Source organism: Panthera uncia, assembly GCF_023721935.1.
Source record: "Panthera uncia isolate 11264 chromosome B3 unlocalized genomic scaffold, Puncia_PCG_1.0 HiC_scaffold_1, whole genome shotgun sequence".
NCBI classification, from domain to species: Eukaryota; Metazoa; Chordata; class Mammalia; order Carnivora; family Felidae; genus Panthera; species Panthera uncia.
The window spans coordinates 41,115,102-41,130,556 of NW_026057582.1; the positions used below are offsets into that span (position 1 = coordinate 41,115,102).

At 38.2% G+C, this 15,455-nt stretch overlaps 1 protein-coding gene across 1 annotated transcript in view; it reads right to left on the reverse strand.

Annotated features, from left to right (window-relative positions):
- Positions 1–12,935, reverse strand: part of PSMA3 (proteasome 20S subunit alpha 3) — a 20,078-nt gene extending 7,143 nt beyond the window's left edge. Inside the window, exons 1-6 of the mRNA XM_049612685.1 lie at positions 12,829–12,935; positions 8,783–8,865; positions 6,095–6,218; positions 2,833–2,934; positions 2,449–2,522; positions 78–150 (exon numbers count right to left, since the gene is read on the reverse strand). Of these exons, the coding sequence (XP_049468642.1) occupies positions 78–150; positions 2,449–2,522; positions 2,833–2,934; positions 6,095–6,218; positions 8,783–8,865; positions 12,829–12,849 (477 nt within the window). The 5' untranslated portion in view covers positions 12,850–12,935. The remainder of the gene's footprint in view (positions 1–77; positions 151–2,448; positions 2,523–2,832; positions 2,935–6,094; positions 6,219–8,782; positions 8,866–12,828) is intronic.
- Between the last annotated feature and the right edge of the window lie 2,520 nt (positions 12,936–15,455).

A 15,455-nucleotide genomic window follows, 5' to 3' on the forward strand; every position in this document is an offset into this window, starting at 1 on the left:
AATCCAAATATATGACTTACATGCTAATGAGATACCATTAAACTAGAAATAGAAATTCATGATTCAAAATTACTCACATATGAAACTCCTGATGGGTCAATCATGTAGAGCTGTGCACCATCATTCACACTGTAAGACCCTAACATGAAACTGCATGAAAGTAAGTTAGGTTTAAACCATAGTTCTTAAAATACCATAAAAATACAATAAAAACAATTATACTTTCTAAGATAAACTACTAATATACATATAAGTCCTAATAAACACTTTGATGAGGTAGTTTCAATAAAAACTAGTATATACTTGAAATTGTTCAAAATTTGTGTGGCTTTGGTTAGTATTAAACTTACTGATGAAACTGATCTGAGAAGACAGCAGTGTAGACAAAGAAGTAATGACAGGTGAAAATTAAGGAGAAGACCCAGTAGGTAAAGGAATAAACATGAAAAAGCCAAGATAACAAAACTAATGGGAATACATTCAGTCTGCCTCAAACTCCTGTTCCATCCTTTATTCTTTCTTGGTTATTTCCCCAATATTCCTCCAGTTATTTTTCTACAATAATCCAGACTGATTTAATCTGTTTTTATATGTGACAAAATCAGGCCATTAAATAATCATGATATTAGTGATTTTCTGAAATTGTGATTTAGTTTGCCTTAAAAGGAGAAAAGAAACCAGCCTCATCTTAAGTATCACTTCCTATACAGACTACTATGACAGCCAGCTGTCCAATTCCCACCCCTACAATCATTTCCTTCCATCTTCCGTGAGACTTATCTCTCAGAATATAGAACTGATTATCATAACCTTTCAACGTTTCCTTGTAGGGAACATAGACTTCTGTATGATCTTGCCCGTTCCTACATCTTCAGTATCCTTCACATACCAAGTATACTTGACTACCTCTACATTACCTGAAATGCCCATGTAATTTCATACTAGTCCCTTTGAATGAAATATTCTTAACCATTCCACCTATATTTCACATTCTTTTCCTTGCCATCTCTTCATGAAAGTGTCCTTTCCCTAACTGATGCCCCACTATAGTCCGTGCATTTCTTCATCATATCACCTATAAAATTGTATCACTGATAACTTACTCATCTTTGTGTCCTACCCCCTCCTACATCTACGACTGACTCATAGTATATGCTCAATAAATATTTGCTGAAAAGTTCTCTCCGCTATTTTTACTTGCTTAAAAATAGAGAAACGAATTCAGAGTGCTGTTCAAAGGTTTAATAAAAGTTAAAAGGTATTGAAAGCAAAGGGTTTCAATGTAATTTAAGTGAGAACCTGAAGAACAACTAATATTAAAAATGTCCACAGGCCTATCTTATGGCTAGAATAAAGCTCAGGTTTTCTCTAACATCTGTCCTCAGTAATTTAAATATGACTGATTATAAGCAACTCAAAGGTAGGACTACAGCTAATAAACTTTCTTTCTACAACATTTTAACAGTGGAAGCAGTCGGATGTTAGTAAATGTTTTACCATGATCAAACAGAAATGTTTATTTTTTTTAAGTTATAAACTAAACAAGTCTTTTTAGGAAAATCTAGAGTCATGACAGGTCTCTGAGCCCTATTTAAATATTTACATGTATTCCAAATCTCAATACAATTGAATCTCAGCTTTCCTCTCAGAATAAAAACACCAGCAGTTCATCTTAACCGAAATAAAAAATTGTGACTGAGAACTGTGAAAGGCAATTTTGTATGGACTCACTCTCGATTGCTAAAAAAAAACTCCCAATTAAGAGAATTGAACCTAACCGCTTAAAGTATATCAGATGGAAGTTAATAAGAAAACTGAAGTGTTAGTTTAGTTGGCTACCCTAATAATGACAACAGAGGATGTAGTTAAAATCAGTTTGTTGCTTCCTGAGAATGTTGGGGTTTAACACCAGAGAATTTTTTTTTAATTTTACTGAGAAATAATTAACATGCAGCACTACACAGCGTATAGCATGATGGTTTGATTTACACATATTGTGAGATGATTACGACAGGTTTAGGAACATCCATCATCTCAAAAAGATACAATGAAGAGAAAAAAATTTTCTCCTTGTGATGAAAATTCTTAGAATGTACTCTCAACAACCTTGCCATATATCACATAGTAGTGTTAACTCCAGTCATTCATAATGTACACTACATCCCTAGCATTTATCTATCTTAGAGCCTTTTACCTTTTGACCACATTTCTCCAGAGAATTTATTATAATCAGATTAAAGTTCTTACTATCAGTTCTGTTTTCTCGTCACTTCAAATTTGTAGTCTTTTTCACAATTCAAAGTTTTTATTTTGATGTACAGTTTTATTTGATCACTGTCCTAATACCTCTTGGTCATAGCTCATTTTTAAGGGTATAAAAAAAGGCTAAGATACCAGGGCAAACAGATACCTATAGTCCAGATCTGACTATGTCACAAAATTTCATACCTGCAGCCAAAAGGTCTAACAGCACTGTAGAGTGTATATGCATGTACATACATGGCCACTCTGTCTGCAAGATGCTATAAGGGAGAAAAACAGAAGAGCTTATCAGTAAATTTCTATTACTGTTCAAAAGGTTCCTCAACATATTAGCAACTTAACTTTTCTTTTTATGTTTATTATTTGAGAGAGAGAGAGAGAGAAAGACAGACAGAACAAGCAGGGGTGGGGCAGAGAGACAGGAACACACAGAATCAGAAGCTGGCTCCAGGCTCTGAGCTGGCAGCACAGAGCCCAACGCGGGGCTCGAACCCACAGACTGCGAGATCACGACCTGAGCCGAAGTCGGCTGCTTAACCGACTGAGCCACCCAGGCATCCCTCAACTTACTTTTAAAGGAATGTTATAGCCAAAATTAGATCTGAAGTTGGAAGCTTCTTCTCTTGCAATGTCTGCTAAAGATCGCGCATCTGCCAGCAAACCTGCTACTGCCTGAAAGAAAGTAGGTACCAATTTAGTAAATAAATACCTTCCTATCACAAACCAAGGAAAGTGTGTAATTACTGTAGGCTTACTTAATATTTTAACAAGCATCACCATTAGAAACCATTTGGCTTAAAGGTCTTTATAAGGCACTCTGGCATTTTGATGGGATGGGATGAAAAAAGAAGTATGGAATTATAGTTCAGAAATCTACCAAGTGTGACTTCATTGTTTTGTTCAATGACATTCACAAGCAGTATTTCTATAATTAATCCTCCATGTCTCCCAATTTACCAGTTCACTCTAAATAAGCAACAAGAATAAAACTATTGATCTTGATCAGGACTGATCTCTATTTAAAGCAGTTCTATGTCAAGTTACTAAAAGTTTGGGTCTAAAAGCCCAACCTCAAATCTTTTTCAGCTTATTGACTAATAAATTGCAAGGACAAACCAAAACATGACAAACCACACATCTTCCAAGACTGGTTAACTGCAGTTACCAAACCATGTGCTGAGTGAGATATGCTGGGGGCACTATAGTGAACCCAGTTGTGCAACGTTTGGAATTTGGGGGGGATACAGATGTTGAAGTAGCTCAGTTTCAACATTAGATCATTCATACTCCTTTTTTTTTTTTTTTAATGTTTATTTTTGAGAGAGAGAAACAGAGTGCAAGTTGGGGAGGGGCAGAGAGAGAGGGAGACACAGGATCTGAAGCAGGCTCCAGGCTCTGAGCTGTCAGCACAGAGTCCGACATGGGACTCGAACTCTTGAACCATGAGACGAGATCATGACCTGAGCTGAAGTCGGACACTTAACCGGTTGACTGAGCCACCCAGGCGCCCTGAGATCATTCATATTCCTTTCAATGCCATCATACTGTTGAGCACCTGGGTTGTTGTGATAAAAAATAAGTATCATACAAAAATCCATTTGGAACAGGAAACGGGGGGGTGAGGGGAGTGCAGTTTAAACTTTAAGAAGTTGTGCAGTGCATGTTAGTCATTGTTATTCTTTAAAAATAAAAATATTTTTCTAAAAAAAATAATATTTTTAATTGTATGTGTATTTTTTCTTTTACGGTTATTAAATTTTGGGGACATAAACACTAAGTTGTTTGTAACTAAATGCATAATCAGAACCACTGGGTGGTTCTTTTGGTGTAGGTAAACCGACAAAAAAAATTACTGAAACTCTTAGTACTAGGAACCAAGAAGTCCAGGAATTGCCAGCTTATTTACAGAATTTAAAAGTAAGGGATATCAAAATAATAGCCACTTTTCTGCTGCTACCTACTAACAGTAGTAATGATGAAAATTCCTAAAACATAGCACTCATTTCATGCTAAGCATTTTACTTAATTTTAACATTGTAACAACTGTTAGGAGGTAAGTATTACTACTGCCCTACTTTTGCAGGTGAGGAAACTGTTTAGAAGAATTTCCCCAAGGTTACTCAGCCAGTAAGTTTCACCATTTAAAGAGTCTTCTGTTGCTTTGGAGAAAGCCTACTGTGAAGTCCAATAATTCTTAAACCACTGAAGATAACTGCGGAGATGAAACATTAATCCTTTATTGTCTCCAACCCTCTTCAACATGTAATGTTTTGCCAATTTCCAGCTATAAGGAATGCCATCAGTTTCCTGGCTTTAAATTAACAAATGAGACAAATTTTAAAGTTCTAGGGCAACGTTTTCCCATCACTACCTTTAAGCACACACAACTTTTTTCAAAACGCACCTACCTAAATTTTTCTTCTACTAAAAAGAATGTATAATTCACTAGTTTCTTCCTATCAGCTAGGTTACAATCTGGGAAGTTACATCAAAACATACCAGTTTCATATTGTATGTCAACTATACCCAAATTTTAAGAATAAATAAATATAGAGGTCCAAATGACAGAAGAAAAACCATTACCAGTTTCGCTGGCATAATACATTTGGGAGAAAAAACATGTTCAGAAAAAATAATCATTGAAGAAGCAAAAAAATCTATAGCTTTATAGTTTACCAGCTACATTTTACACCTTCATTGGTGATCTACGGTGCCAAGATCTCTTTTCTACACATACTTCCCACCCTTTTTGTGTTTGTAACACCTATCATTTAGAAATACCAAAGGTAACTGCAGTATGAGTGGGTCCTATAGGATCTCACCCTGCAGAATGGACTCTGGAGTAACATGTAGGCCAGGCAGACCCAAGTTTGAATCCCAGATTACTTCTTTACCAGCTGTGTTTTCTTATATATAAAAATGGGGGGGCGCCTGGGTGGCTCAGTCGGTTAAGCGTCCGACTTCAGCTCAGGTCACGATCTCGCGGTCCGCGAGTTCAAGCCCCGCGTCGGGCTCTGGGCTGATGGCTCAGAGCCTGGAGCCTGCTTCCGATTCTGTGTTTCCCTCTCTCTCTGCCCCTCCCCCGTTCATGCTGTGTCTCTCTCTGTCTCAAAAATAAATAAACGTTAAAAAAAAATTTTTTTTTAAATAAAAATGGGATTAATATTACTTTCACTGGGATATCAGACACAGGAAATTTATGTAAAGAGGTTCTAGCACAGTATCTGGCACACACATGTTCTCTTTTCTTCCTTGCCTTTTCAGTAACCAAGGTTAGAATCAGTCCTTTGCTTTTTTTGCTTTTACAGTCTGACATCTACATAGAATGACTTCAGTATATACCAGTAATGTATTTATGGCTTTACTTGCAATTATGCAGAGCAGTAACTAAATATAGCTGCAAGAAATAAAACAGTGTTTATTCCTTTCATTAAACATCGTTTCTTGGTGCTCCATTTTACTACAATACAAAGAGATACAAAAAGCTAAAAATTCTATGCCTCTCAAGCTTATACTTTCATTGGTGATCTACACTGCCAAGATCGCCTTTCTACACATACTTTCCACCTTTCTCCCCTCATTTTCTTAAAGCAATTTTTCAAATACATCTCCAATCAGGTTACAAGAACACTATTCTTTTGGACAGTGAACTATTCACAAGCCAGTATCAGTAATCACTCTGTGATTACTTCGGTGGCTGCTCTCTGATTGGTTTCTGCCTCAGTTCTGACGTAATAAATGAGTTCTTATAATCACAGTTTAACATATTACGGTTACTTCACAAGAAAGAAATTGGACAAGGCAAAAAGGAACATTGTAAAATGTGACCTACCATTCCAACATGCCGATCAACATTAAAAAGTCGTTTGTTGGAACCTTCTTCATAAAGTTTAGAAAGGACTAACTTTTCTACCCCAAAGACAACGCCATCTTTACATCTGATTCCAATAGCTGTACTGGAACAAGTAGAAAAAAATCAATTTTTTTAACTGAAAATAAAAGGAACTTCATAAACTTTAAGCTTAAAAAAAAAACATAAAAATAGGTAACATTTTTTAAAGCATGCTAAATTTAAATTTAAAACAAATACATTTGAAAACGAGAAAGAGGACAACCTGAAGTGTGATAAATTAGGTCCATGTAAATGTACATCATGAGATGACCAAAAAAATCTAGCATATCATGACATAAAAAGATATTAATACTTGTGAGAAAAGATGCCAACAAAATAGTACAAAATGGCAGTGTCTGACATATGATAATACACTATAATAAATGTTGACTTAGCTCATGTCCATTAAAAATGGTACATAAAAATGCATAGAAAAGACAGGTTATATACAAACCAAAAAGTAAACAGTGACTAATCTAAGTGGAAAAATTAGAGTTCTTTTCTTTTGCTCATTTGCTTCTTTTGCAACAACCAGTGCTTATAAAACTATATCAAACAATATACATTTTAGACAACTGCTGAAAACAAAATGGATCTTAATCTCTTAAGTAAAACGTGGAGAAATTATATGCTACCACTTCGAGATGAAAATATATCATTAACTCTGTTCTTCTAGTTCTTTTTTAATTTTTTTTTTAACACTTATTCATTTTTGAGAGACAGAGACAGAGCGGTAGAGGGGCAAAGAGAGAGGGAGACACAGAATCCAAAGAAGACTCCAGGCTCTGAGCTGTCAGCACAGAGTCTGATGCGGGGCTCGAACTCACTGACCGCGAGATCATGACCTGAACTGAAGTTGACACCTAATCGACTGAGCCACCCAAGCGCCCCTTTTTTAAAAATTTTTTTAATGTTTGTTTATTTTTGAGAGTGAGAGAGAGAGAGAGGAAGAGGGAGGGGCAGAGAGAGAGGGAGACACAACGTGAAGCAGGTCACAAATGGCAAGTTCGTGAGCTGAGCAGAAGCTGGACGTTTAACCAACTGAGCCAAACTGGCACCCCTTCTAATCCTTTTAATAAAAAGGGAATTCTGATGAAAAAAAAACAGATAAATGAACAGAGCCACACACAAATTACACAAAAAATTTCAGACACTCCTTCTCTCACATATCAGGTATCTTCAATGGTTCCCCTTTTGAGTTTAAACTCCTTGGTCCAGCTTTCAATCCTGAGAATCTACAAAGCCCATCTAGCTTATTAAATTTCCTATTATAAATCCCACACACTACTGAATTCAACTTCACTATCTTCCCTCAAACACCTTATGTTCATTTTTGCTTTTATGTGGTACTAGCAAAAAGTATTTACATGTGGACTTTACTAAAATTCTGCAAACAGGGGCACGTGGGTGGCTCAGTAGGTTAAGTATCCAACTCTTGATTTTGGCTCATGAGATAGAGCCCTGCATCTGGCTCTGCTGACAGCGCAGCCCTGCTTGGGATTTTCTCTCTCCCTCTCTCTCCCTGCCCCTCCCCTGCTCTCTCTCAAAATAAATACACTTAAAAAAAAAATAAGAGTAAAATAAAATTCTGGAAACACTTCCCTACTCCACCTCTAATCCAAAAGATTTCATTATATAAATGAAAAAATTTGGCTCAAACACCAACACTATTTGTTTACCAGGCAAAAAAAAAGTCCTTCAAGAGGACTTTTTAAGAGAATGAGACATTATTAAATAAATTATTTTTAAAAAGTCTTTTAATTCATCCCAAAGCTGCTTTAGATTCCAAGATACAATGATCATGTAAGTATAACTGACTGCAAAATCTCTTCAATAAAGGACTCATAAAATGTGTCAACAAGCTAATAGTTCAACCAAGATATTACAATGGTACCAAGGAATCATTTTGGCACATTAAACCAAACAATAAAAGACAGAGTGAAGGAAATGAGTCCAACAAGAAGATATCTTAGTGAGTCCCACACCTTTTGGGGTGTGGCAGCAGTAAAGAATTAAAAAAAAAAAAAAAATCCTGCTGGATGTGATGAACTGCATAGGACACTTCAAACACAAGGAAATAAAAGATAGAATGACAGGGGCGCCTGGGTGGCTCAGTTGATTACACATCTGATTCTTGATTTCAGCTCAGATCATAATTTCACAATTCATAGCCCCATGTCGAGCTCAGCATAGAGCCTGCTTGAGATTCTTCCTCTCCCTCTTCCGTTCTCCCACTTGCACTCTCTCTCTCAAAATTTAAAAAAAGATAAAATGACAAAGTAACAAACCTAACAGCCAAGCAAACAATGCTATAAATCAAGAATTTTAAAAAGGAAAATGGGCCGGCAAAGATGATAAAGGAATTTGGTTATATACACTACATGTGAGACATGGTGGAATGTCTAAGTGGATAACCTTGGAACCAACGGGAAATATAGGACTGAGGCTGATGGAAAGATCTGACCTAAAAAGAGACCCGGAAATGACCAGTAAGTTGAGATTATTTTAGGGCACCTATTATTTTGTACCAAAGTAACATAAAAAGCCTAATTACCAAAAATATGGAAAAGGAGATACTTGATACCTGATTAAAACATGCTAAATTTCAAGTAAAACAATGTTTCTTACCTACTATTTTCCACAGCTTTCATAGCATATTCAACTTGAAAAACTCTTCCATCAGGAGAGAATGTAGAGGCTGACAGGTCATACTGGGAAGAAAAAGGTAACAATAAGCTTAAATGCATCTTTCGCAATAATAACCTTATCATCTTTATTTCTAAATGGCTTACACATCAGAAAGATGAGGGGAAGGAAGGAGTGTTAAATCTCAAAGATTTTGCTTTGAAGAGGAAAAGGCAGCATGTCAGAGCAGCAAAAGCAACTAAGAGAAAAGCTAGTTTAGATTTCTGCTACTGAAAAGCAACAGATACAAGTCCAAGGTAAAGTCAGATGTTTTCCACACTGAACAAAGTTCATTTTTGTACAAAATGGACATGCTCTGGGCTCCAGATCACCACAATAAAGTGAGTAAAATAAACTTTTTGGATTCCCAGTGTATATTAAAGTTATGTTTATACTATACTGTAGTCTACTCAGTGTGCAGGAGCATTATGTCTGAGCTGTGAGTTGTAGTCACTGATCACAGATCACCATAACAAACTCAGGAGTAATGAAAAGGTTTGAAATATTGCAAGAATTACCAAAATGTGACACAGAGACATGAGGTGAACAAATGCTGTTGGAAAAATGGCAGCAACAGACTTGCTCAAAACACAAAATGGCACCAACAGACCTGCTCAAAACACAGTTGCTACAAACCTTCAATTTGTTAAAAAGAAAAAAAAATGCAATCTGTGAAGTGTGTGCCTGTACTATGGTATGGTAGAATCAGAACTGTTGTCAGAACAGGTTAATTCATTGCTGTGGCACTAACAAACTGAAAGACCTTAGGGAAAAAAATACAGCATTTAAACATTTAATAAACATCTATTATATATAGTCACTATAAGAAATTACAAAGAATTGGGGCACCTGGGTGGCTCAGTCAGTTGTATGTCTGACTTTGGCTCAGGTCTTATCTTTCTGTCCGTGAGTTCCAGCCCCACATCGGGCTCACTACTGTCAGCACAGAGCCCACTTCAGATATTTTGTCTCCTTCTCTCTCTGCCCCTCCCCTGCTCATATTCTCTCTCTCAAAAATAAATAACACATTTAAAAAGAAAAAAAAGCAATTACAAAGAATACTCACTTTTTTTAAATGTTTATTTATTTTGAGAGAGAGAACGAGCAGTGGAGGGGCAGAGAGAGGGGGAGAGAATCCCAAGCAGGCTCCAAGGAGTCAGCACAAAGCCCCATGAGGGGCTCGAACTCACGAACTGTGACATCATGACCTGACCTGAAATCAAGAGTCGGAGCTTAACCTACTGACCCCCCCAGCAGGCCCCCCTACTCTTTTTTTTTTTTTTTTTTTTTTTTTTTTTTTTTTGAGAAAGAGAGAGAGAGTATATGTGTGTGTGGGAGAGGGGCAGAGGGGGAGAAAGAGAGAATTTTAAGCAGACTCCACGCTCAGCACAGAGCCTGATGCAGGGCTTAAACCCACGACCCTGGGATCATGACCCGAGCTGAAATCAAGAGTTGAGGGCTCAATCTACTAAGCCACCCAGGAGCCCCAAAGGATACTCATTCTTGAAGTCTTTCATTTACAAATGAGACCACACACAAATCTATGTGCTGGAAATACAGCAGTAAACTAGAAAAAGGATTATGATGAAAATAAGACAGGGTGAAGAGACAATCTGAGAGCCTAGTACAGACTACCTGATCAGGGAAGGCCTTACTAAAACATATGTATATTTAGCTATTTAGGCGCAGCCAGACCTAAATGACAAGTAACTAGCCATTTAGGATATGGAGGAGCCATTGTGGCCTTTGGCATAAAAATCTTAGGGTAGAAATAAGGGTAGTACAATGTGGGAAAAGAAATAGGCCACTGCGTCTTGAGCACTAAGTGGTGGAGAGAATAATAAATCATATCAGAGGCATGTAAAGGCCAAACTATTTTGAGTCTCCTAAGGCTGATGTACGAAGTTTTTATCTTACTCTAAATGCAACAGGAAGTCACTGGAGTTGAAGCAGGGGTGGAAGGAGTGATACGGTCTCATTTTTTTAAAACTTCATCTGGAACATGAACAGAGAAGAAGGATGGAAGCAGAGATCAAGTATTCCAAAGGTGGTGGCTTAGACTAAGGGAAAAGAGATGAAAGACTATATTTGTGAGGGAAAAGTAAAAAAAAAAAAACAAACAAAACCACCTTGCTAATGGATTGGCTCTAGGAGAAAAATTAAACTTGACAGGTGCCTGGGTGGCTCAGTAGTCGAAGTGTCCGACTGGATTTCAGCTCAGGTCATGATCTTGAAGGTAGTGAGATCGAGCCCCACCTCAGGCTCTGTGTCATCAGCTTCTCTCTCTCTCAAAAATAAATAAACACTTAAAAAAATAATAAAAATAAATTAACTTGAATCATAGACTTTTTTCACTTGACAACTAGATTGGACCATTCACTGAGCTGAAGATTGTAGGAGATGCAAAATGTAGGGGAGAGGGAAACCCAGAGCTCTACTTTGGACATGTAGTTTGAAATGCTTATTAAACAATCAAGTGGAGGGACGCCTGGATGGCTCGGTCAGTTAGGTGTCTTGACTTCGGCTCAGGTCATGATCTCACAGCTCGTGAGTTCGAGCCCCGCGTGGGGCTCTGTGCTGACAGCTCAAAGCCTGGAGCCTGCTTCTCATTCTGTATCTCCCTCTCTCTCTGCCCCTCCCCCACTTGTGTTCTGTCTCTCTCAAAAATGAATAAATGTAAAAAAAAAAAATTAAAAACAATCAAGCGGAGACAAATGTCAAGTAGGTCTTCATACCTGGAGTTCTTGGAAAAAGCAAAGACCAAAGTGGTCTTCACTTCAACAGTGGTGCTTCCTGATCAATTTCCTGATCTATTAAACCAAGATCCTTTACTATCGTAATACCAAAATATCTCACATGTTTATATTTACCAAGTATTTTTTAAAGGGCTTTCAGAACAAAACACTACTAATTGAAGGTAATAGTAATGTAGTGGCGAAGTCAGTTTGCTACACCATGCATAACTGAGCATCTACTAATCTAAAACCGTTGTCATAACTTTAGTATCTCATAACTGAATGGATTAAATCATTCCAATTATCAAACTAGGAAAACCCAGTACCTGGGCTTAATGCTGAGTATCAAAATCTTGTGAACACTGGGAAGTGATGAACTTAGACACCCATTAGTCTATGCCTGTAGTGCACACAACGAATAAATACTTCTAAATAAAAACTAGATTATCTATACGGAGAAATACATAAAAGGAATAAGCAAAAGGCTGCATATGTGCGGTACGTTTAACACAGGAAAGTAGTAAACTGACCAAGTTAACAAGTCCAACTCCAAAATCCTCAAGTCTGTTAACAGAAGCGGTTAAGTCCCTAGCTAATAATTTAAATGTTTACCGTACCGATACCTCAACGTGACGTTAAGTAATTCGTACAGGAAAAGCTGGAACAAAGGGAAAACTTTTGTAAAGCGTTCTTCAGATTTCACTTTTGAGACAATGTTTCTATCAACTCTGCCCCGACAGGGGTTCCAGGGACTCCTGCAAAGCTGACGGTCAGTACACTCGAAGGCAACATGGGGAAGGCCCAGTGAGTCAGCAGCACCCTGGGAACTGCAAAGGCGGTCCATGGAAAGCTGCGTCCAGACCTTGGAATCTAAAGCCGCCTTGCCTCGGCGGTTCTCATCAAGCTGTCTCCCAAACGCTTCACACCCTATTACAGGCTCCACGAGTTTCCACTTTCGGTTTCCCTAAGCGGCCAAAGAAAGTGACTCAGCAATCCAAAGCGGCTCCCAATCACACTGCTGCGCCGCCCAGCCCGCCACACCTGAGCTGAAGAGCTTCAGGTCACGGTCACCCTAAATGAGGGGCCTACAAATTAGCAGGAAAGAATGCTGGGCACCAGACAAGTGGAAGCGGCCCACCTGGCCGAAGGCAGTCCCGGCGCACGCCGAGGCGGCGCACCCCAAGCGGTGTGTCCAAGTTCCCTTCAACGCTAATCTGTTGGCTACTCCATTAGGCCAAGAGGCTATAAACTCACCCCAGTGCCGATTGAGCTCATCGTGCAGAAACCTCCGGGACGCGGGGGGCTTCAAGGCCTAAAACGCTCCCCCAATACCGCAGCCCGCAGACTAGTAACAGGCTCTCTCATTGGCTGCTCTTTCAACCAATAGCCTTGTCCTCTGTGGCTGGTTCCTCTAACGTCAGCCTGGGAAATAGAGGATTGTGGGAAAAGGAGGGGCTCCGCGGGCGGTGTGCGTGTACGGAAGCAAATGAGGTGGGGGTAAAGGAAGAAAGGAAGCGGGGGCTCCTTATTACTCAGTTTCTGTCCCTAGTGTCGTTGAGTCGTCAGGGTCATCGGGTAGTTTGAGGAGCTGCTTCATTCCATTTCCTAGAAATTATTATTTACCTTTAATCTTATCCCTCTTTTTCGCTACTTTATTCTTTCTTGAAGCAAAGCGGAGAGATGCTGTCACACTCTTACAAAGACCAAAGAAAGTGGTAAGGGAGAAGTCTCCCTTTACCCTTGGTATCCTGGTTCCCACCCAGTATCTTGGTATCCCTTTCACCCACCTGTTCTTACAAGAAGGAAGGAAGTTTCACTCTAAACGCACGTTTGAGCTCAGGTCGGAATTTTACATAAGAATTTTCTATGAGTATAACTCTAGTAAAATTAAGGATAAGACTGATTACTTATTGAGCTCTAGCAGGTCCCAAGTACTCTGTTGAACACTGTTGATTAACCAGTGAAGGAAACAATCCCATCCCATTAAATGGGAGGAAATGGGCGTAAAAGAGGAAATAGGCAAAACAGTTGCACCTTGTACTAAAAAGGTAAGAGACAATGGAGGCCTGGTACTTAGGGAATAACTTTCTGATTGGCTAATATTTAAACTGAAATTTAGGATTGTTATGGGAATATAAGCTTGTTATAAGAACTGCCAGGTCAGTCTGGCCTGTCACAGTTGTCATGATTCTAGCCTCCTTCAATCTGGAAAATACTTGCTTAATATTTCTTCATGTTTCACGGCATTAACATTTTTGAAGAATACAAACCATTTATATTATGGGGTATTCCTCAATTTAGGTTTGTATGATATTTTTCATGATAGGAGTCAGGTGATAAATTTTCAGCAGGAATGCCTCAAAAGTAACCTTGCATTCATATTATAGCATTATATTAGTAGGCACATGATGTCTGTTCTATTACTGATGATGTTAACTTGCTTAAGATTTCTCCACCATAAAGTTTCTATTTTGCTCTTTGTAATTAATAAATATCTTGTGAAGAAATACTTTGAGACTACTCATAAATATCCTACTAGTAGCTCCTCAATCTTTTACCAACTAATTATAGTATTCCATGATTCCTAGTTGGATGGATTAGTATGCTTGCCTAATGGTGATTTTCTAATTCCATCATTCCTTCCACATATGTTATTGCCTTTCTATTGTCAGGTCATTAGTTTTTTAAGCAGGGGAATTATATGATCTAATTTAAGTTATTAAATTATCTCTCTTGCTTCAGTGTGAAGACTGATAGATAAGGGAGACTATTTGGAAAGCTATTGCAGTCTTTGAGCAAGAAATAATGGAGAGTGTTTTGGACAGCGGTAGTGGCAGTGGAAGTAGAAATGTGTTGATGGATTTTCGGTATATAGGGCTTGCTGAAATATTGGATGTAAAAAAAAAGGGAGAAGGAAGAGTTTCAGTTGCTTCTTTCTGCTAATGAAGCATTATAATTAATGGTTAGTTTTTATTCTTGAACAAATGGGTAAAAGCTTTGAATTTATTTGGAAGACTAGCCATTTAATTTACCTATCCCTCATTGAAATATTCTAGTTGCCACCAAAACCCATAAAATATCTAGGAATAAATCTAACCAAAGAGGTGAAAAATCTATACACTGAAAACTATAGAAAGCTTATAAAAGAAATTTAAGAAGACACAAAAAAATGGAAAAATATCTCATGCTCCAATATTTAACAAATATTGTTAAAATGTCAATGCTACCCAAAGCAATCTACATATTCAATGCAATACCTATCAAAATAATACCAGCATTCTTCACAGAGCTAGAACAAACAATCCTAAAATTTGTATGGAACCAGAAAAGACCCCGAATAGCCAAAGCAAACTTGAAAAAGAAAACCAAAGCAGGAGGCATCACAATCCCAGACTTCAAGCTATACTACAAAGCTGTAATCATCAAGACAGTATATTACTGGCACAAAAACAGACACTCAGATCAATAGAACAGAATAGAGAACCCAGAAACGGACCCACAAACATATGGCCAGCTTATCTTTGACAAAGCAGGAAAGACGATCCAATGAAGAAAGTCTCTTCAGCAAGTGGTTCTGGGAAAACTGGACAGTGACATGCAGAAAAATGAACCTGCACCACTTTCTTACACCATACACAAAAATAAACTCGAAATGGATGACCTAAATGTAAGACATGAAGCCAGCAAAATCCTTGAGGAGAAAGCAGGCAAAAACCTCATTGACCTTGGCCACAGCAACTTCTTAGTCAACACATCTCTGGAGTTTGGCTCAGGTCATGATCTCATAGTTGGTGGGTTCAAGCCCCACACTGGGCTCTGTGCTGAGCTCAGATCCTGGAGCCTGCTTCAGATTCTGGATTCTGTGTCTCCCTCTCTCTGCC